Raw genomic sequence first — 24229 nt, 5'->3', positions numbered from 1 at the left:
AGTTCGGCCAGGCCGAAGCTTATGTACCCTCCACCATGGATTGCGTAGAAACTTCTTCTAAACACTGCCATCCACAATCGAATTACTTGGGTTGCGGTAACACTTGCCGATGGCAAGGTATCTTAAAACTTCCTAACACCGTAATATATACCACATAGTCCATACGTGGTATATATTAAACTTAAAAAGGACGATTAAATACGTATATAATAAAGTTTGACAAAATTTTCTATAGAAATAAAATTTTGACAACATTTTCTATAGAAGTAAAATTTGGACAAAATTTTCAAAAGATTTAAAATTTTGACAACATTCTCTATAGAATTAAAATTTTGACAAAATTTTCTATAGAAATAAAATTTTGCCAAAATTTTCTATAGAAATAAAATTTGACAAAATTTTCTATAGGAATAAAATTTTGACAAAATTTTCTGTAGAAATTAAATTTTGCTAGATTATTTTTGGCTCGAGTGGCAACCATGATTATTAACCGATATGGACCAATGTGATAAGGGATCGGCTATATATAACTATAGACCGAAATGGACCAATTTTGGCATGGTTATTAGCGGCCATATACTAACACCACGTTACAAATTTGAACCGGATCGGATGAATTTTGCTCCTCCAAGAGGCTCCGGAATTCAAATCTGGGGATCGGTTTATATGGGGGCTATATATAATTATGAACTGATATGGACAAATTTTTGAATGGTTGTTAGAGACTATATACTAATACCATGTACCAAATTTCAGCCGGATCGGTTGAAATTTCCTTCTCTTAGAGGATCCGCAAACCAAATCTGGGAATCGGTTTATATGGGGGCTATGTATAATTATGGACCAATATGGACCAATTTTTACATGGCTGTTAGAGACCATATACCAACACTACGTGCCAAATTTCAACCGGATCGGATGAATTTTGCTCCTGTAAGAGGCTCCGGAGTTCAAATCTGGGGATCGGTTTATATGGAGGCTACGTATATTTATGGACCGATATGGACCAATTTTTGCATGGTTGTTAGAGACCATATACTAATACCATGTACTAAATTTCAGCCGTATCGGATGAAATTTGCTTCTCTTTGAGGCTCCGCAAGCCAAATCTGGGGATCGGTTTATATGGGGGCTATATATAATTATAGACCGATGTGGACCAATTTTTGCAAGCTTGTTAAAGAGAGAAGCAAATTTCATCCGATCCGGCTGAAATTTGGCACATGGTGTTGGTATATGGTCCAACACCATGTGCCAAATTTCAGCCGGATCGGATGAAATTTGCTTCTCTTTGAGGCTCAACAAGCCAAATCGGCGGATCGGTTTATATGGGGGCTATATATAATTATTGACCGATATGGACCAATTTTTGCACGGGTGTTAGAGACCATATACTAACACCATGTACCAAATTTTAGCCAGATCGGAAGAAATATGCTTCTCTTATAGGCTCTGCATGCCAAATTTGGGGGTCCGTTTATATGGGGGCTATACGTAAAAGTGGACCGATATGGCCCAGTTGCAATACCATCCGACCTACATCAATAACAACTACTTGTGCCAAGTTTCAAGTCGATAGCTTGTTTCGTTCGGAAGTTAGCGTGATTTCAACAGACGGACGGACGGACATGCTCAGATCGACTCAGAATTTCACCACGACCCAGAATATATATACTTTATGGGGTCTTAGAGCAATATTTCGACGTGTTACAAACGGAATGACAAAGATAATATACCCCCCAGCCTATGGTGGAGGGTATAAAAATGCATTTAATACTAGCGACGCCATCTATGTGTCAGACCGGGGACTTATCAGCCAACCTGTTATTTTTGGATGGACGTCTAACATGTCTGTCGCAACCATGATATTTTCTCAGAAAATGTGTATCTGGTTTTGTCTCGGGAAAAGTATTTTTCTCAACAATTCGTGTTTCCCATCCAAATAATATTATGGTCTGGAGGAGATCATATTCCTCCTCTGCGTTCCGTTGAACTACGAAGAATTGGGTTTACAAACAATTATTAAGACATTAGACAGTAGTTCAATCACTGGAATTCTATCTGCAATTCACATACTAAGTTATCGGTATGGAGTTTATTCACTGAAACTTCGTTATGAGACTTTGATATGTTAATCCAACATTAATACTTCAATCTGATGTTCAATGACTGGGGCTTCAGTCTACACTTTAATCACTGTTTGCAGTTCATTTACCGAGAATTTCGATAACATTTCCATCACTGAGATTTTCGACAGTAAATCAGTGTTACCGTTGCGTCACTTTTGCAACATATTTGCCACGTTTTTAGGCGATAATAATTTTTTGCTACTAAATGCATACTTTTTAATTTTATGGAGCCTTTTTGAATATCTTATACAGGCTACAAGATCCCGTTTATCTAGTTCAAAATTCGAAAAAAAATTGAATTTTCCATTTTTTTCAAAACTTTTCAAAAATGTCTAAAATCAGACGTTTTGTTGCGGCGATTACAATGACCTTTGCTATTGTTAGACTTGGAGCATGTGTCTTTATTATCATTTGTTTTTTTTTTTTTGTTTTCTTTTCAATTTTAACTTTGTAAATTGGTCTATTTGTCGTCTAAGATAAATAAATAATAAATTACACTTGTGTGACAAAAAAAAAAAAAACTCACCATTAACATTGCCACCCAAACCAGCAGCGGCATTTTGTCCCCAAGGAGTGCCAGCAGAAGCATGTAGACCACCTAATAATCCATTTTGTGAATTTTGGCCACCTCCTAGGCCAGCCTCAGCATGATAGCCCAAAAAGTTAACGCCCACTTTACCGTCTTTAAAGGTGATTAACTGTAAATAAACATACAAATGTGAAGAACCATAAAAAAACGAGCTATACGAAAAAAAAAAATCACAAATGACAAAATTATCAAACGATAAATATGTATGTTCAAAGGGGCAATAAAACAACACAAACTGTTGTGCCCTTCCCTTAATGCGATACGTCAGTATGAAAACCGATTCACCTTAACTTTAACATAAACCCTAGCCCACTGATGAAATTCCCCCCACTAATACAAATCCAAAATGAATGCAATAAACCTTAAATTGTATTTTATTGTTTGGCTAAGAACTAAGAGAACGACATAACCACAATGACCATAATCGAAGATTTACAACAACATTTTCTTTTATTGGTCAAATTCGAGTGAAGTGAATGTTTGACCAAAACAAAAAACAGTCAAAGTAATTCGATTACACTCGGACATCACATTTGATAGAGGACCCAGAGTTACGCAAAAGCTAAGAAAAACAGAAATGATGAGAACTTTTCCAAAGGAAAACAAATTCACCTTTGGCCCATCAATATACACTGGGAGAATACTTATGAAATTGAAAAATTTTTTATAGAAACAAAATTTTGACAAAATTTTCTATAGAAACAAAATTTTGACAAAATTTTCCATAGAAATAAAATTTTGACAAAATTTTCAAAAGAAATAAAATTTTGACAAAATTTTCTATAGAAATAAAATTTTGAAAAAATTTTCTATAGAAATAACATTTTGACAAAATTTTCTATAGAAATAAAATTTTGACAAAATTTTCTATAGAAATAAAATTTTGACAAAATTTTCTATAGAAATAACATTTTGACAAAATTTTCTACAGAAATAAAAGTGTGACAAAATTTTCTATAGAATAAAATTGTGACAAAATTTTTTATAGAATTAAAAATTTTTTACAAAATTGTCTATAAAATTGTGACAAAATTTTCTATAGCATTCAAATTTTGACAAAATTTTCTATAGAAATAAGATTTTGACAAAATTTTCTGTAGAAATAAAATTTTGACAAAATTATCTATAGAAATAAAATTTTGACAAAATTTTCTATAGAAATAAAATTTTTACAAAATTTTCAAAAGAAATAAAATGTTGACAAAATTTTCTATAGAAATAAAATTTTGACAAGATTTTCTATAGAAATAAAATTTTGACAAAATTTTCTATAGAAATAAAATTTTGACAAAATTTTCTATAGAAATAAAATTTTGACAAAATTTTCTACAGAAATAACATTTTGACAAAATTTTCTATAGAAAGTGTGAAAAAATTTTCTATAGAAATAACATTTTGACAAAATTTTCTATAGAAATAAAAGTGTGACAAAATTTTCTATAGAAATAAAATTTTGAAAAAATTTTCCATAGAATAAAATTGTGACAAAATTTTCTATAGAATTAAAAATTTTCTGTAGAACTAATATTTTGACAAAATTAAAAAAAAAAATAAAATTTTGACAACAATTTTTATAGAATTAAAAAATTTTGACAAAATTTTCAATAGAAACAAAATTTTGACAAAATTTTCAATAGAAACAAAATTTTGACAAAATTTTCTATAGAAACAAAATTTTGACAAGATTAAAAAAAATAAAATTTTGACAAAATTTTCTATCGAAATAAAATTTTGACAAAATTTTCTATAGAAATAACATTTTGACAAAATTTTCTATAGAACTAAAAGTGTGACAAAATTTTCTATAGAATTAAAAAATTTTTACAAAATTGTCTATAAAATTGTGACAAAATTTTCTATAGCATTCAAATTTTGACAAAATTTTCTATAGAAACAAGATTTTGACAAAATTTTCTGTAGAAATAAAATTTTGACAAAATCTATATATATATAAAATTCAATTTATGTTTATTTGTTTGTTTGTTTGTTTGTTTGTTTGTATGTACCGAGTTGGCTCCGAAACGGCTGAACCGATTCACTTGAAACTTTCAGAGATCGTAGGGGGCGTCCATGTGGTGAAAATAGGGTACCTCATTTTTTGACACCTGGTCGCGGAGGGGTACCTCTCCTTTGTCGGACTTTTTGAAAATTGGACCAAAGTTGACCGATTTGCTTGAAATTTTCGTTGAAGATTGGGGTTGGCATCTAGACAAAGATCCGCTACTTTTGATTTCGATATTTGGTGGCGGAGGGGGGCCTCTCCTTTGTTCGACTTTTTTTAAAGTACAGTGAAAAAACTAAAATTCTCTAAATTATCTGAGATTTACAGAGAACATGTGGTGAGGTTATGGAATTAATATGGGGTACCCGATGATTTCATATGTGGATGGGGAGGGGGACCTCCCCTTGCCTTACTTTTTGAAACTTGGAACAAAATTATGCGATTTGCTTGAAATTTTCATTGAATGTTGGGGTTGGCATGTAGACAAAAATCCGCTACATTATTTTTCGATATTTGGTCGGGGAGGGGGACCACCCCTTTGCCCAAATTTTGTTTTTTGTTTTTTTTTTTTTAAAGTTCAAACAAAACTAAACTCCCCCGACTGAAATTTTACAGAAAAAATGAGTTACGAAATTTATATCAGGTTCCTGATTTTTTAATAAAAATAAAAGGGCATAGGGAGACATCCGCTTCTCTTAAGTACATACAGAGAAACAATTAAACTTTACCGAGTTACTTGAAATTTACAGAGGACTGGGGATAGATCGTAACCTCCGTCAACCGTAATAGTTGATACCTGATTTTGTGATATTTGGACGGAAGAGAGGCCGCCCCTTTAGGCTTATAATTTGCTTGACATTTTCTGGGACGTTTACAAAAGATACGCTTTTCGACATTTGGTCGGGGAGGAGGTCCTCCTCTAAAACTACAAAAAAATTTAAGTTTTCTTGAAATTTACAAAAGCAGTGGGGGAAGGTTATGAACGAAGAGGCAACCTTCCTTGCCCCACACTTGAAGGAAAGTTTCAAGAATTTTCAGGGAAGCAACATTTTAGCAAATGTTAATGTGGTAAATTTTTTTACTACTTTTGCTTTTTCCGATTTATTGGATGGGAAACAGTAATTCTTTGTATGTTATTATAATATAGTGCTTAATTTTCAGATATGTTGAGGAGAAGGATACCTTTCCTTGACAAACCCCACTTAAAATTCACAAGAAATATAGAAGATTGTCCAACTACTTGAATACAGAAAAATTTGGAGGAAAGGGTACACCCTCTCCCGCCGTATTTGTACCTATAAACGAAAAATCAAGTAGTCCGATTTGTGTAAAAGAATTGAAACCTTTTCGAATTTGTTTTCAGCACGAAGGATATAGTTGACTAAGTTAATGCAAAATGTTCCTCCAAATACGCTTCGGAAGGCGCAGCGAAGCGGGCCGGGTTACGCTAGTTATCTATAGAAATAAAATTTTGACAAAATTTTCTATAGAAATAAAATTTTGACAAATTTTCTATAGAAACAAAATTTTGAGAAAATTTTCCATAGAAATAAAATTTTGACAAAATTTTCAAAAAAAAATAAAATGTTGACAAAATTTTCTATAGAAATAAAATTTTGACAAAATTTTCTGTAGAAATAAAATTTTGACAAAATTATCTATAGAAATAAAATTTTGACAAAATTTTCTTTAGAAATAAAATTTTGAAAAAAAAATCTATAGAATAAAATTGTGACAAAATTTTCTATAGAATTAAACAATTTTGACAAAATTTTCTATAGAAATAAAATTTTGACAAAATTTTCTATAGAACTAATATTTTGACAAAATTAAAAAAAAATAAAATTTTGACAACATTTTTTGTAGAATTAAAAAATTTTGACAAAATTTTCAATATAATTAACAAATTTTAACAAAATTTTGACAAAATTTTCAATAGAAACAAAATTTTGACAAAAATTTCTATAGAAACAAAATTTTGACAAAATTTTCTATAGAAATAAAATTTTTTCAAAATTTTCTATAGAAATAAAATTTTGACAAAATTTTCTATAGAAATAAAATTTTGACAAAATTTTCTATAGAAATAAAATTTTTACAAAATTTTGTATAGGAATAATATTTTGACAAAATTTTCTAAAGAAATAAAATTTTGACAAAATTTCATATAGAAAGAAAATTTTCTCAAAATTTTCTATAGGAATAAAATTTTGACAAAATTTTCAAAAAAAAAATAAAGTTTTGACAAAATTTTCTATAGAAATAAAATTTTGACAAAAATTTCTATTGAATTTAAAAATTTTGACAAAATTTTCTATAGAATCTTAACAAAATTTTCTATAGGAATAAAATTTTGACAAAATTTTCAAAAAAAAAAAAATAAAGTTTTGACAAAATTTTTATAGAAATAAAATTTTGACAAAATTTTCAAAAGAAATAAAGTTTTGACAACATTTTTTATAGAAATATACTTCAATATACACTGGGAGACTACTTATGGAAATTGAAAATTAAAAATTTTCTTTAGAAATAAAATTTTGACAAAATTTTCTACAGAAATAACATTTTGACAATATTTTCTATAGCAATGAAATTTTGACAACATTTTCTATAGAAACAACAATTTGACAAAATTATCTATAGAAATAAAATTTTGACAAAATTAAAAACAAAAATAAAATTTTGACAAAATTTTTTATAGAAAAATTTTCTATAGCAATGAAAAATTTGTCAAAATTTTGACAAAATTTTCAGTAAAATTAAAAAATTTTGACAAAATTTTCTATAGAAATAAAATTTTGACAAAATTTCTATTGAATTTAAAAATTTTGACAAAAGTTTCTATAGAATTTTAACAAAATTTTTTATAGAAATAAAATTTTGACAAAATTTTCTATAGAAATAAAATGTTGGCAAAATTTTTATAGAAATAAAATTTTGACAAAATTTTCAAAAGAAATAAAGTTTTGACAAAATTTTCCATAGAAATAAAATTTTGACAAAATTTTCTATAGAAATAAAATTTTGACAAAATTTTCTATAGAAAAAAAATTTTGACAAAATTTTCTATAGAAAAAAAATTTTGACAAAATTTTCTATAGAAATAAAATTTTGACAAATTTTTCTATAGGATTAAAATTTTGACAAAATTTTCAATTTTGTGATCAATATAAGATTTGTATACGTGGTAAATTTTAGGTAAAATTCAAATAAATTTCTTCAAAATTCGGTAGATTATTTTTGGCTGGAGTGGCAACCGTGGAGTGAACCCATGAGACCCTTTGTGCACCATTGTGGCTTCCACAAACTTGGTCCTTCTTGCGATGTCCGTCCTTCTGTCTTTTGAAATCAGGCTAACTTCCGAATGAGACAAGTTACCAACTGGAAACTTGGCCCAAGTGCCTGTTATTGATGTAGGTCGGATTACAAATCGCCCATATCGAACAACTTTTAGGTGTAGCATCCTAATCACCCCCAGATTTGACATGCGGAGCCTCTTGGAAGAGCAAAATTCATCCGACCCTGCTGATATTTGATACGTGATGTTAGTATCCAACCTCTAACAAGTATGCAAAAATTGGTCAATATAGGTCCATAATTATGTGATGTATAGTCCCCATATGGGAGCCACCGTGGTGCAATGGTTAGCATGCCCGCCTTACATACACAAGGTCGTGGGTTCGATTCCTGCTTCGACCGAACACCAAAAAGTTTTTCAGCGGTGGATTATCCCACCTCAGTAATGCTGGTGACATTTCTGAGGGTTTCAAAGCTTTCTAAGTGGTTTCACTGCAATGTGGAACGCCGTTCGGACTCGGCTTTAAAAAGGAGGTCCCTTGTCATTGAGCTTAACATGGAATCGGGCAGCACTCAGTGATAAGAGAGAAGTTCACCAATGTGGTATAACAATGGACTGAATAGTCTAAGTGAGCCTGATACATCAGGCTGCCACCTAACCTAACCATAGTCCCCATATAAACCGATGCCCAGACTTGACTTCCCGATCGTCTTGGAGGAGCAAATTTTATTCGATCCGGTTGAATTTTGCCACGTAATGTTAGTTAGTGCCCTCAAACAACCGTATCAAAATTGGTTCATATCGGTCCTTAATTATCTATACCTCCCATATAAACCGATTGGAATTAGCCTATTTCCCCAATTTATTCCCCAAGAGGCTCCAGAAGTCACATCTTGTTAGTGGATTTATATGGGGGCGATATATAATGTATATGAGCCAATTTTCGCACGGTTATTTAAGGGCATACATGTGCCAAATTTCAATCGAATCGGATAAAATTTCCTATTCCAAGAGGCTCTGAAGGAGCCCTCAAATAACTGTACAAAAATTGGCCCATATCGGAGCCTCACTCACTCTGTGGAGTAGGGTATTATAAGCTGGGACTTGTGTTTGTAACACCCAATAGAAGACGAGTTAGACACATGGTGTCTTTGGCAATAATGATCAGGTCCGGCCACTAAGCCGATCCAGCCATGTCCGTCTGTATGTGAACACATTTTTGGCCTAAGTATGTGTTTTGGGTCAGAATATACCCCTATTGATTTTTGGAAGAAATCGGTTCAGATTTAGATATAGCTCCCATATATATCTCTCGCCCGATATGCACTTATATGGCTCCAGAAGTAAGAGTTTTACTTTGACTTGCATTAGATTTTGAATGAGAAGTTCGATTGATAGTTTTGTAAAATATGCCAAACTTGGTTGAAATCGGTTCAGATTCAGATATAGCTTCCATACATATCTGTCGCCCGATTTACACTCATATGACCACAGTGGCCAAACTTGTAATTCCAGTTGAAGAGATATACAAAATTTTAAAAGAATCACAACCATTGCTACACCTATTTTTCAAACATTTTTTTATTTTTTCTGACTGTGTATGTTATCTTTTTCCTAGTCTTGATTGAAGTGGTCAAGTTGATGCCTCTTGTGGACAATAGCCTTTGAGGAGTTCAAGTCAACTTTTTATTACACTCAATAGAACAAAAACTATTGCGAGTAACAACACAGTGGCTGTATGTCAGTCCGTCACTCAGTCACTTTGCCAGTTAGACAGAGAACATGAGTGGGGTTTTCGGTGAAAGTTCAAAAAACTTGTGTGGCCAACAGAACTACGAAACAAAGCGAAATAAACCACTTCCCTTGACTTTGTCGTGGTTTGTGATAGTCGATAGTGGCAGAGTTTGATGGTGTTCTTCCCCAGGCATACTTCCAAAAAGTATAGCATTACAAATGACCACAATTACTTGTTTCAGTGTTGGGCCAAAGTGTACATATATGGTCTAGGATACCCACAATAACACACACACAAACACCATCAAAGCCACACGTCTACAAGACATGGGAAAAGTAAAGAAGGCATCGTAAAGTGATCCGACGAATGATTTGTCCTCTAAATCACTAACTCATGTTCAACATTTGTCGAGTATTTGAAAAGAGTTGTGTTTGTTTGAAGTGCAATTTTCAAAAAGGAAAAGTAAAGTTTGTACTTGGTTCCAAAAGGAGAATACTCGTGGTGTAATTGGCTAAGTCAACTCTTTGTAAACAAATTGATATGGGACATTTCATGGAACTCGCAGCATATTTCGTCAACATCAGATGCCAATTTTTAATTGGAGGACATCACCGAAGGTTAGTATAACTTTTGTGTGGGATCACCGGTTTTATCGGAAGGATAATTTCCAAAGGGATATGGAAATTGGTCAATATTTTTGGTTCATAATTAAATGTAGAAATACCTTTATGAACCACCGTGTGTAGTAGAAGTTTGAACGTAATTTATGATTGTGGGTGCCGTTCAAACTTTTAGTCACCATATACGACTATATTTCTATATTGCTTTTTTTAACGCAATTGCCCAAGAAATGTGCAATACTATCGATAAAATAACTAAGTATCATTCGTTCACAACAGTCGGCACTTTATTAATGACTTTACGATAAGGAATTTTCATTATCGCCAATGATCGTTCGCAATTGTCTTCATTATCGTCCACAACACCTGTTGTGCCAGACAATAGATGATGAACAATTGATTCACGCTGGCCAAGTATATCACCGCAAACTTGTATTTTTCGACTGATAGGGAATTTGTAAAAAAACGACTTTATGACGATAAGATTTGTCCCTTGCCACGCACAATGGGAAAGTATAAAAAAAAATTATACGAAATTACAAATAAATTACTTAAACAATTTAATTAAATTTTAATTAATTAAATGTAATATAAATTAATTCAATATATCTTAAATTAAATTAAATAAAACTAACTTTATTTATTTTATTTATTTATTAATTAAATACATTTACAATAAATTTATAAAAATAATTGTAAGCTTTGACTGCTAAAGGGTGATACGGTCAAAATTTGGTCAATATAAACTTGACGTATTTCTTTCAATTTTACATTTAAAAAACCTGAACACCCCTCATTTTGAAGGTGTGTGTGTGTGTAGAATGTTTCTCCTATTTTGATTTTGGAATTCACTCTTCAGTTGTCATAATGCCGTCCAAGCAAGAAGAGCAGCGTATCAAAATTTTGCCCGCGCATCGCGAAAATCCGAGCTACTCGCACGCAAAGCTGGCAAAATCGCTAAAAGTTGCCAAATCAACCGTTACAAATGTAATTAAAGTGTTTGGGGAACGTTTGTCGACAGCCAGGAAGTCTGGATCGGGGGGAAATCGAAAACCGGAAGCCGCTGAGACGACAAACAGAGTTGCCGGTAGTTTCAAGCGAAACCCTAACCTCTCTCTCCGAGATGCCGCAAATAAGCTGGGTGTATCGTCTACAACCGTGCATCGAGCCAAAAAACGAGCCGGACTATCGACTTACAAGAAGGTAGTGACTCCAAATCGCGATGATAAACAAAATACGACGGCCAAAGCGCGATCCCGGAGGCTGTACACGACGATGCTGACGAAGTTTGACTGCGTGGTAATGGACGACGAAACCTACGTCAAAGCAGACTACAAGCAGCTTCCGGGACAGGAGTGTTATACGGCAAAAGGAAGGGGAAAGGTAGCAGATATTTTCAAGCACATAAAACTGTCACAGTTCGCAAAGAAATATCTGGTTTGGCAAGGCATCTCTACCTGTAGCTTGAAAAGCAGCATTTTCATAGCTTCCGGGACTGTCAAGCAAGAAATTTACGTGAAAGAGTGTTTGAATAAACGTCTGCTGTCTTTCCTGAAGAAACACGGTTCCCATTACGGTAAAAAGGCCATGGAGTGGTACGCCGCCAACAACGTGCAGGTGGTTCCCAAGGACAAGAACCCTCCCAACACGCCAGAGCTCCGCCCATTGAGAAATACTGGGCTATTGTCAAGCGGAACCTAAAGAAGACCAAAAAAACTGCTAAGGACGAGCAGCAGTTCAAGGCAAACTGGCTTTCTGCGGCGAAGAAGGTGGACAAGGTGGCTGTACAAAATTTGATGGCAGGTGTCAAGCGTGAGGCCCGGCAATTCTGATTTGGAAAAGCGAAAGCCTAACTGAATATTTTTCCTGAATTTTATACTAATTGAACTTGAAAAAGAAATTTAATTTGATTTTTTAAATAAACGATTTCACCGATTTACACGCGTTTTCCCTTTTGACCGTAAATTTTGACCGTATCACCCTTTAATATAAATTAAATCAATATTAAATTCAATATAATTAAAATAACTTAAATTAAATAAAACTAACTTTATTTATTTATTAATTAATTACATTTACAATAAAATTATAAATATAATTTTAAGCTTTAACTGCTAGAGTCTTAATCTTGTAACTTTATTTATTTATTTATTACTTACTTTATTGTAATTAACATCAATATATTAATTTAAATTATAATAAATTACATTAACTTAGAAAAATAAATTAATATTATATGAAATTACAAAAAAGTTAATTAATAATTTTAATTAAATTATGAATTAATTAAATATAATATAAATTGAATTAATATTAAATTCAATATAATTAAAATAACTTAAATTAAAATTTGCTTTACAAAAAATAAATAAATTAATAATTATACCCACCAGCATAGAATGGTGACGGGGGTATAATAAGTTTGTCATCCCGTTTGTAACACATCGAAATATCGAATTCCGACTATATAAAGTATATATATTCTTGATCAGGGAGAAATTCTAAGACGATATAAGCATGTCTGTCTGTCTGTCTGTCTGTCTGTTGTAATCATGCTACAACCTTCAATAATGGCGCTATCGTCCTGAAATTTGGCACAGATTCGTTTTTTGTTTGCAGGCGGGTCAAGTTCGAAGATGGGCTATATCGGCCCAAATTTTGATATAGTCCCCATATAAACCGACCTCCAGATTTGGGGTCTTGAGCTTTTAAACCGTAATTTTTATCCAATTTTCCTGAAATTGGAAATCTAGAGGTATTTTAGGACCATCAAAAAGTGTGCAGAAAATGGTGCCTATCGGTCCATGTTTTGGTATAGCCCCCATATAGACCGATTTCCCGATTTTGCTTCTGGGGCGGTGTGTTTACAATCCGATTTGCCTGAAAGTTAAAATCTGTAGGTATTTTAGGACCATCAAAAGGTGTGCAGAAAATGGTGCCTATCGGTCCATGTTTTGGTATAGCCCTCATATAGACCGATCTGCCGATTTTACTTCTAGGGTGTCTAGAAACTGTGTTACAATCCGATTTGCCTGAATTTGGAAATCTTGGGGGTATTTTGGGACCACAAAGAAATATGTCTAAAATGGTCCGTATCGGTCCATGTTTTGGTATAGCCCCCATATAGATCGATTTCCCGATTTTGCTTCTTGGGCGTCTAGAAACTGTGTTTATAATCCGATTTGCCTGAAATTGGAAATATGGGGGTACTTTGGGACCATAAAGAGGTGTGTCGAAAATGGGGTGTATCGATCCATGTTTTGGTATAGCCCTCATATAGACCGATCTGCCGGTTTTACTTCTAGGGCGTCTAGACACTGTGTTTACAATCCGATTTGCCTGAATTTGGAAATCTTGGGGGTATTTTGGGACCATAAAGAAATATGTCGAAAATGGGGTGTATCGGTGCATGTTTTGGTATAGCCCCCATATAGACCGATCTCCCGATTTTATTTCATGGGCTTCTAGAAACTGTACTTAGAAACTGTATTTTCTATCCGATTTGCTTGAAATTGAAAATCTGTAGGTATTTTAGGACCATCAAAAGGTGTGCAGAAAATGATGCCTATCGGTCCATGTTTTGGCATAGCCCTAATATAGACCGATCTGCCGATATTACTTCTAGAAACTTTACTTTACGTCTAGAAACTGTGTTACAATCCGATTTGCCTGAATTTGGAAATCTTGGGGGTATTTTGGGACCATAAAGAAATATGTCTAAAATGGTCCGTATCGGTCCATGTTTTATTATAGCCCTCTTATAGACCGATCTACAGATTTTATTTCGTGGGCTTCTAGTAACTTATTTCTTGCGCGTCTAGATACTCTGTTTTCTATCCGATTTGCTTGAAATTGAAAATCTGGAGGTATTTTAAGACCACAAATAGGTGTGTCGAAAATGGGCAGTGTCGGTCCAAGTTTTGATATATCTCCCATATAGTTACACCGATCCCCCGATTTGGGGTCTTGAGCTTCTAGAAACCGTACTTTTTATTCGATTTGCCTAAAATTGGATATCGAGATGTATTTAAGGACCACAAATAGGTGTGCCACAAATTTTCTTCTGCTGCTAGAATCTTTAATTTTTATACTGGTATTTTAGACCCTCAAAAATTTGATCGCATTTATTTCTACCGGTCCATTATGTAAGACATTGATCGATCGACCGATTTCAGGGTATAGCAGGAGCTCTGATCATAAAAATTGCTTGAAACCAGATTTTACTCCTCGTTATCATTTAAATAATGGCGGTAAAAGTATACGGATGTATGATTTCAAATCAAGGATTTTTTCATCGTTTACACGATATGTTTATGATTTCTCTAAAATTCAAACAAAATTGGTTCTTATAAATCTAGAATCTGATCTTGTCTTCATAGGTAGAATCTTTAAATTTATCTCCGGGAAGCTTACTGGTTGAACTTATCTGCTTGGGAGAATATCTGTCATCAAACCCTCTGAAATTCTATATATTATTAAGTAACCCGCCACGACTAAGAGTTTTCAAAGTAAACTATTATATTTGATTCATAGTGGTGGGTATTTAAGATTCGGCCCGGCCGAACTTACTACTATATATACATATAAACTACGAAATTTATTTAATTAATTTAGTATTATAAATTAAACAAACGAAACTAAACTAAACTTTTAATCATGTTTAGCTTTGAGAGTTTTTCTAATAACAATTTGCTGTAGTCTTGTCCAAGTCCCAGCCCATTGTGCTGATAATAGGCTGCCTCTACACTTAGACCTCGCTTTGCGTCGCAGATACGTTCCAAAAAAAAACACGACGCAAAGTGAATTATGAGTTTTTATGGCAAACCATGCAAAAATTGGAGATTGATAACAACGATAACAACGCAACTTCGAAAATCTAACGACGCAAAGTGAAAACTAGTACTGATTCAGCAGCGACGCAACTTCTAAACAACGCATAACGAAACGACGCAAAGCGAGGTCTAGGTGTATTTGTTTTTGGTTAAAATACCATAGACAATGAATAGGTTCTGTTTTTTGAGGAAGGGGTAGTTATGGGCTTCCATTTATCGCCATAGGTTCATTTACATGCGGTAAATTTCACCTAAAATTTAACGAATTCATAGAACAAAAAAGACGCACATGTTCCCAGGAAAAGTTAATAGTGAAAATCTAAATTTTTCCAATTAAATTAGTGTAGTGAAAAGAAATTTGACGATGGTGTATTGATATATTTTCCGACCTTGTAAATCGATAACCTACTTACGCTTAGTTAAAAATTTAATAAATAAAATAATCTTGTGATTGCCAAGTTTTTGTTGGATAACTTCATTATTATATTAAAAAGCCTCATTAAAATAAAATAAAGAAAACCCCGACAGCAATACAATTAACCCAATACAGCAAAACACAAAAACCAACCACAAGAAATTATCCCAAATATGAATTTGTCCAGTCACCATTCAAGGAATTTCTTTGGTCATGCTTCAACTTCATACATTTTGGTGTGGACATTTTTTCTCTTGGTTGCAGCAACAAGTTTTGCCTCGGGCAAGGATAAGACAAGTGATAACACAAATTTTTGGAATAGTGCTAACATTATTGAAAAGCCTTCAGGCATTCTGCAAAACACAATGGAGGCCGAAGCAAGAGCAAAGGAGTCTATTGCAGTGGAACCATTTTTCCCATTAATGTTTTCATGGGGTCATGTTACCAAATATTCAAATATCCTATATGATCAAGATATAAAAATTAAAGGACCTATTGAAATGGATGTTACGTATCCGGGAAATGTAAGTAAAATAATGTGAAGTGAAAATAATATAAGCAAATTATCTGGCAAAAGAGAGAAATGTATCCATAAGACTTCGTTATTTAGCAGAAAATAAATAATAATGAAAAGTTACATTATATTGATGAAAAGTTCACTTTCTGACCTTTTAACTTTGCCGACACTTTGACTTCACAACATTAAGAGATCAACGATAACTGACCGAAATAAAGTCTAGAGAAGTCTAGTCTAGGGAATTCTAGAGGGGTACAGATCACGGTTGCCACTCAAACCAAAAATAATCTACCAAAATTTGAAGAAAATTTTACCTAAAAAGGCTATTATTCGGTATTGTTTGATTCAATTCTTGTGGTTATTATGAAAAAAAAAAGAGTTTTTCAAAAGAAATGTTTATTTATTATTTGTGGATCATCCCTTGAATTGTAAATGTGTCGAAGTTTAAAATATGTTAGTCTGCACTAACAAGAGAAAGTTACTACTATACAAAAGGCAGAAAAAGGGAGACATTGATAGAATGGCCTAAAACAAGAATTAAAATTTTTTAGAGATATCAATTTTATAGAAAATTTAGCCAAAATATTCTATAATTTTTTTTTCTACAGAAAATTTTGCTAAAATTTTATTTCTATTTTGTCCACATTTTGTTTCTACAGAAAATGTCAAAATGTTATTTCAATAGAAATTTTGTCAAATTTTTATTTCCATAGAAAATTTTGTAATTTTTTTCTATAGGAAATTTGGCAAAATTTTATTTCTATAGATTTTTTTTTTTCAAAATTTTATTTCTACAGAAAATTTTGTCAAAATTTTATTTCTACAAAAAATTTTGTCAAAATTTTATTTCTATAGAAAATTTTGTCAAAATTTTACTTTTATAGAAAGTTTTATCAACATTTTATTGCCGAAAAAATTTTCTAAAAATTTTATTTATATAGCAAATTTTGTTAATATTTTATTACTATAGAAAATTTTGTCAAAGTTTTATTTCTATAGAAGAAGTTGTCAACATTTTATTTCTATAGAATATTATGCCAAAATTTCATTTATTTAGAAAATTTTGCCGAAATTTGATTTCTTTAGAATATGATGTCAATTTTTTTTTTCTATAGAAAATTTTGTCAAAATTTTATTTTTATAGAAAATTTTGTCAAAATTTTATTTCTATGGAAAATGTTGTCAAAATTTTATTTCTATAGACAATTTTGCCAAAAATTTTTATTTCTATAGAAAATTTTGTCAATTTTTTTTTTCTATAGAAAATTTTATTTCCTTAGAAAATTTTGTCAAAATTTTTTTTCTATAGAAAATTTTGTCAAAATTTTATTTCTATAGAAAATGTTGTCAAAATTTTATTTCTATAGACAATTTTGTCAAAATTTTTATTTCTATAGAAAATTTTGTCAAATTTTTTTTTTCTATAGAAAATTTTATTTCCTTAGAAAATTTTGTCAAATTTTTTTTCCATAGAAAATTTTTTCAAAATTTTATTTCTATAGAAAATTTTGTTAAAATTTTATTTCTATAGACAATTTTGTTAAAATTTTTATTTCTATAGGAAATTTGGCAAAATTTGATTTCTTTAGATTTTTTTTTAAAAATTTTATTTCTACAGAAAATTTTGTCAAAATATTATTTCTACAGAAAATTTTGTCAAAATTTTATTTCTATAGAAAATGTTGTCAAATTTTTTTCTATAGAAAATTTTGTCAAAATTTTATTTCTATAGAAAATTTTGTCAAAATTTTATTCCTATAGAAAATTTTGTTAAAATTTTATTTCTATAGGAAATTTTTTCAAAATTTTATCTCTATAGATAAATTTGTCAAAATTTTACTTTTATAGAAAATTTTGTCAAAATTTTATTTCTATAGCAAATTTTGTTAAAATTTAATTTCTATAGCAAATTTTGTTAAATTTTATTTCTATAGAAAATTTTGTCATAATTTTTTTTCTTTAGAACATTTTGTAAAAATTTTATTTCTATACAAAATTTTTGTCAAAATTTTATTTCTACAGAAAATGTTGTCAAAATTGTATTTCTATAGAAAATTTTGTTAAAATTTTATTTCTATAGAAAATTTTGTTAAAATTTTATTTCTATAGAAAATTTTGTCAAAATTTTATTTCTATAGAAAATTTATCAAAATTTTATTTCTATTGAAAATTTTGTCAAAATTTTATTTCTATAGAAAATTTTGTCGAAATTTTTATTTATAGAAAATTTTGTCAATATTTTTATTTCTATAGAAAATTTTGTCAAAATTTTATTTCGATTATTAATCAATCAATAATCGATTGTTTCTATGACCTCAAGCCGAATAAAATTAGTAATCAGAATAATCATAAAATAGGTCAACAACACACAAAAATACGTAAAATTTTATTTCTATAGAAAATTTTGTCATAATTTCATTTCTATAGAAAATGTTGTCAAAATTTTATTTCTATAGAAAAATTTGTCATAATTTTATTTTTACAGAAAATGTTGTTAAAATTTTGTCAATTTCTGTAGAAAATTTTGCCAAAATTTTATTTCTATAGCAAATTTTGTTAATATTTAATTTCTATAGCAAATTATGTTAAAATTTAAATTCTAAGAGGAACCACGCTATAAATAAAATCAGCCAACTGCACTCAAATCGATGATTTGATGGTGGCAAAGGAAAAGAGAAATGTTTGTATGAATTTAGTTCGGCATAAGCCTGCTATCATAAACGTTTTTTCGGAAGGTTCAAGTGTGGTTCACTATGGGTTTAGTGAACTGCCTGATTTTATTCTGGTTGATAGTTTTGCTGCAAGTAGAGGATGCTGATGAGGAATGTGGTAATTCCAATCATATTGCAGTCTATAGGGGTTTGCCCAAATAAATTTGACAAACATTCTTTTCCCCTGTTGGTTAAGCTACTCTTGTAGTTTAGTCAACACAATGATTGTAAAGCTGAGACCCAAACAACATATATGATTGAAGTACAAACCCACAATAAAAACAAAACACGGAAAAATTTTATTTCTATAGAAAATTTTGTCAAAATTTTATTTCTATAGAAAATTTTCTCATAATTTTATTTCTATAGAAAATTTTGTCAAAATTATATTTCTATAAAAATTTTGCCAAAATTTTATTTCTATAAAAATTTTGTCAAAATTTTATTTCTATAAAAAATTTTGTCAAAATTTTATTTCTGTAGAAAATTTTGTCAAAATTTTATTTCTATAGAAAAATTTGTCAAAATTTTACTTCTATAGAAAAAATTGTCAACATTTTATTTCTGTAGAAAATTTTGTAAACATTTTATTTCTATAAAAAATTTTGGCAAAATTTTATTTCTATAGATTTTTTTTTTTTAATTTTATTTCTACAGAAAATGTTGAAAAAAAATCTATAGAAATTTCTATAGAAAATTTTGACAAAATAATATTTCTATAGAAAATTTTGTCAAAATTTTATTTCTATAGAAAATATTGTCAATATTTTATTTCTATAGAAAATTTTGTCAAAATTTTATTTCTTTAGAAAATTTTGTAAAAATTTTATTTCTATAGAAAATTTTGTAAAAATTTTATTTCTATAGAATATTTTATCAAAATTTTATTTCTATAGAAAATTTTATCAAAATTTTATTTCTATAGAAAATTTTGTCAAAATTTTATTTCTATAGAAAATTTTGTCATAATTTAATTTAATTTAATTTAATTTATTTATTTTCATATGTAACTAAGCCTTAGAAAGGCCGTATACAGTTACTTAAATCAACATTTTAAATACTACTCAAAACAATTCTCTTATTTCTAACAATAATACAACAACAGGATACTACTCTATTATAATGTATAATAAAATTAAAATTATAAATAATTGGACATATGTTACAAAATATAACATAAAGTATAAAAAATATAAATAAACAAACAAAAAAAAAAAACATATATTTTATTTCTTTAGAAAATTTTGTAAAAATTTTATTTCTTTTTTTTCAAACTTTTGTCAAAATTTTATTTCTATAGTTTTTTTTTCAAAATCTATAGAAATAGAAAATTTTGTCAAAATTTTATTTCTATAGAAAATTTTGTCAAAATTTTATTTCTATAAAAAATTTTGTCAAAATTTTATTTCTAAAAAAATTTTGTCAAAATTTTATTTATATAGAAAGTTTTGTCAAAATTTTATTTCTAGAGGAAATTTGTGAGGTACCTCTTAGTTGGAGAGGAATATTCTGCAAATTCTATCAAAACATCAAGATTTCTACCAATCTACCAAACAGTATAAAATCTACCATGTTTGGTAGAGTTCTACCAACTGTGGCAGACCTGTGGTACAGATCTCTCTCAGTTTTATTCAAGGTATCCATGAAATGTTTTTTTATATTTATTAACCAAATATTTCCAATGAAAATGCAATGCCAAATCAGTGGCATGTTTAGTCATGCTATGACTTCATTCATTCACTCATCAAAATACATATATTTATTTATTTGTTTAATTTTCTATTTTCAGGACGAATACAACACTTATACCATAATTGGAATTCAAATTTACGATAATAATGATGCCAACCAAAGCGATTACCATATGGCTGAAGACCAAATGAAAAATTTGGATTTTAAAATATTTCCCATTAAGGGTGGTGTTGGCTATAATTTCACAGTCATACATTTTCAATTGTTAACAAATCATGAGTTGCATTATAAATTGGTAATTCATGGGTTGGATTTATGATGACTAAATGCCAAAAATGTTATTGTTTGATAAAAAAGTTGCGATAAAAATTCTTTAACAAAGAAACATCAAATTTTTATGGAATATAATATAAATAGAAATTAAATGTTTATATTAAAATATTAATGACTGATTTTAAAATCAAATATGAATAAAAGTGAATTTTTTTACAAAATTTAAAAAAGGACTTCTTTTTTATGTATAACCTAATCTATTATAGATTAAATTTAATGTTTATATTGCAAACTAAAAAAATTAAAATAAAAAATTATGATTTTTTTATTAAAAAATATTCAATAAATATTAATCAATTGGAATTATTTATACTGAATTAAGATTAATTTTTCAATTTAATTTAATTGAAATTAGTTAAGATGATGTACATAATTTAATATATATTTAAATAAAATAATAATTTATTTTAATTTACATTCCCGAAATAAACGTCTGCCATTATGTATTACCTAACCTATGGTCAATTCCTACAAGAGTTACCCTATTTTTCATCTAGTAAGGCAAGCGGACTTTTATTTCTCTCCTGAATCCTAGAATCCTGTATAAAATCATCTTCACATTTCTTATATAGTTTAAGATTTTTCTATGCAATCAATGCTAATGTTAAAAATTTCATTATCTATTGAAAAAAATTTTATGTTCATTGAAGATGAAAATTGCTTCATTGCATAGTGATTTGTTTAATATAAGAAACAAATCCATATACGGATCCCTGTGTGACAATTACATTTTTTTATCTGTATGACAAGACAACAAAGGGATAAAGAACATAGCACGTAATAGAGAGAAATTTACATTGGCATTAAATTTTATTATTATGATAGTGTACTTTTTTTACATTACCAATTTAATAAATTTATTAGGATCCCTGACTGTATGCAGAGTACATGCGGAAAATTAATAGATTTTTTTCTTAAAACACATATAATGTTATAAAACAAATTTTATGATACTTATAGTGAATTATGAGTTTAGTGCCAGAAAGCGTACTGGATTTGGTACTTTACTGTAATGTTAATATATTAGAAGTTCTCGAAATTTATTGGAAAAACACAATAGGGCATATTTCATAATATGAAAATATTCCCCACAACTAATTAAAATGTGTGGTATGGGATGCGGTATGAAATAGTACCATATGGTACTAAATTTGTAATAAATTGTATCTAGTATACTACCATAAGGTACTAAATAAAAAATAATATCTACTATGTAATAAATTCTATGGCCTTTTTATTGAATTATGAGTTTAGTACCAGAAAACGTACGAGATTTGGTACTTTAGTATAATGTTAGTAGTTCTCTAAAATTATTGGGGACAAACAATAGGACATATTTCATAATATGGAAACATTTCCACAACTAAACGAAATGTGTAGAATAAATTAATACTAAACAAGTATATACGGCCGTAAGTTCGGCCAGGCCGAATCTTATGTACCCTCCATCATGGATTGCGTAGAAATTTTTACGAAAGACTGTCACCCACAATCGAATTAATTGGGTTGTGGTATCTTAAAACTTCTTATCATCGTTTTCTAAATTGTTAGTTAGTCCATACGTTGTATATATTAGACAAAAAAGGTATGTATAGGTAACTCTACAAATAATTACGAATCGATATGGACTTTTACACGGTACGTAGAGAGCCAGAATTGAAACATGGGGGTCGCTTATATGTGGGCTATATACAATTATGAACTTGATATGGACCAATTTTTGTGTGATTGGGGATCGATTTATCTGAGGGCTATATATAACTACAGACCGATATGGACCAAGTTAGGCATGGTTGTTAACGGCCATATACTAGCACAATGTACCAAATTTCAACTGACTCGGATGAAATTTGCTCCTCCAAGAGGCTCCAAAACCAAATCTCGGGATCGGTTTATATGGGGGCTATATATGATTATGGACTTATATGGACCACTTTTGGCATGGTTGTTAAATATCATAATACACTACCACCACGTACCAAATTTCAACCAGATCGGATGAATTTTTCTTCTCCAAAAGGCACCGGAGGTCAAATCTGGGGATCGGTTTATATGGGGGCTATATATAATTATGGACTGATATGAACCAATTTTTGCATGGTTGTTGGATACCCAATACTAACATCACGTACGAAATTTCAATCGAATCGGATGAATTTTGCTCCTCCAAGGGGCTCCGGAGTTCAAATCTGGTGATCGGTTTATATGGGGGCTATATATAATTATGAACCGATTTCGACCAATTTTTGCATGGGTACCAAATATCAACTGAATCAGATGAATTTTGGTCTTCGAAGAGGCTCCGGAGGTCAACTCTGGCGATCGATTTATATGGGGGCTATATATAATTATTGACCGATGTGGACCAATTTCTGCATAGTTGTTAGAGACCATATACCAACACCATGTACCAAATTTAAACCGGATCGGATGAAATTTGCTTCTTTTAGAGGCTGCGCAAGCCAAATCAGGGGATCGGTCTATATGGGGGCTATATATAATTATGGACCGATGTGGACCAATTTTTGCATAGTTGTTAGAGACCATATACCAACACCATGTACCAAATTTCAGCCGGATCGGATGAAATTTGCTTCTCTTAGAGGGTCTGCAAACCAAATCGCTGGATCGGTCTATATGGGGGCTATATATAATTATTGACCGATGTGGACCAATTTTTGCATAATTGTTAGAGATCATATACCAACACCATGTACCAAATTTCGGCCGGATCGGATGAAATTTGCTTCTCTTAGAGGATCGGCAAGCCAAATTTGGGGGTCCGTTTATATGGGGGCTATACATAAAATTGGACCGATATGGCCCATTTGCAATACCATCTGATCTACATCAGTAACAACTAATAGTGCCAAGTTTTAAGTCGATTGCTGGTTTCGTTCGAAAGTTAGCGTGATTTCAACAGACGGACGGACGGACATGCTCAGATCGACTCAGAATATGGGGTCTTAGAGCAATATTTCGATGTGTTACAAACGGAATGACAAAGTTAATATACCCCCATCCTATGGTGGAGGGTATAAAAAGTTCCATATGCTCCTAAATTCGTAACAAAGAATATGTACTGTGGAATAAATTCTATCACTTTTTTCGAATATTCTTTAATATTGAATTATGACTTTAGTACCAGAAAACGTACGGGATTGGGCTTAGGTTAATATATTACTATTGACATCTTTCATATCTTTTAAATTGAAAAAGTTCCTTACAGTGCTCTTTACTCATAATTTCAAATTGTCACTCACCTTCACTCCCTGATCCGTGGTATTAATTAACAAACATAGTACTAATTAATACCATATAGTACTATGTTTGTAAAAAAGGTACCTACTATGGAT

At 30.5% G+C, this 24229-nt stretch overlaps 2 protein-coding genes across 4 annotated transcripts in view; one reads left to right on the top strand and one right to left on the bottom strand.

Moving 5' to 3' along the window:
* Window positions 1–24229, bottom strand: part of LOC142238395 (uncharacterized) — an 83620-nt gene that overhangs the window by 24869 nt on the left and 34522 nt on the right. For all 3 annotated transcript variants that reach the window (XM_075310031.1, XM_075310032.1, XM_075310033.1), the window contains one exon: window positions 2656–2827. In XM_075310031.1, the coding sequence (XP_075166146.1) occupies window positions 2656–2827 (172 nt within the window). The remainder of the gene's footprint in view (window positions 1–2655; window positions 2828–24229) is intronic.
* Window positions 15284–21043, top strand: LOC142240464 (uncharacterized). Its single transcript, XM_075312166.1, has 2 exons — window positions 15284–16144; window positions 20638–21043. Exons 1-2 carry the CDS (start codon window positions 15794–15796, stop codon window positions 20857–20859), a joined length of 573 nt encoding a protein of 190 aa, XP_075168281.1. The 5' UTR covers window positions 15284–15793; the 3' UTR covers window positions 20860–21043.

This window comes from Haematobia irritans, chromosome 5 (genome assembly GCF_050003625.1).
Source record: "Haematobia irritans isolate KBUSLIRL chromosome 5, ASM5000362v1, whole genome shotgun sequence".
NCBI classification, from domain to species: domain Eukaryota; kingdom Metazoa; phylum Arthropoda; class Insecta; order Diptera; family Muscidae; genus Haematobia; species Haematobia irritans.
This window is presented reverse-complemented; position numbering and strand designations above follow the sequence as displayed.

Excerpts from the sequence above, each read along its gene's own strand:
- LOC142240464 (XM_075312166.1), top strand. The coding sequence starts at position 15,794 with ATGAATTTGTCCAGTCACCATTCAAGGAATTTCTTTGGTCATGCTTCA. Across the intron at positions 16,145-20,637 it reads ATGTTACGTATCCGGGAAAT|GACGAATACAACACTTATAC; the intron begins GTAAGTAAAATA and ends TTCTATTTTCAG.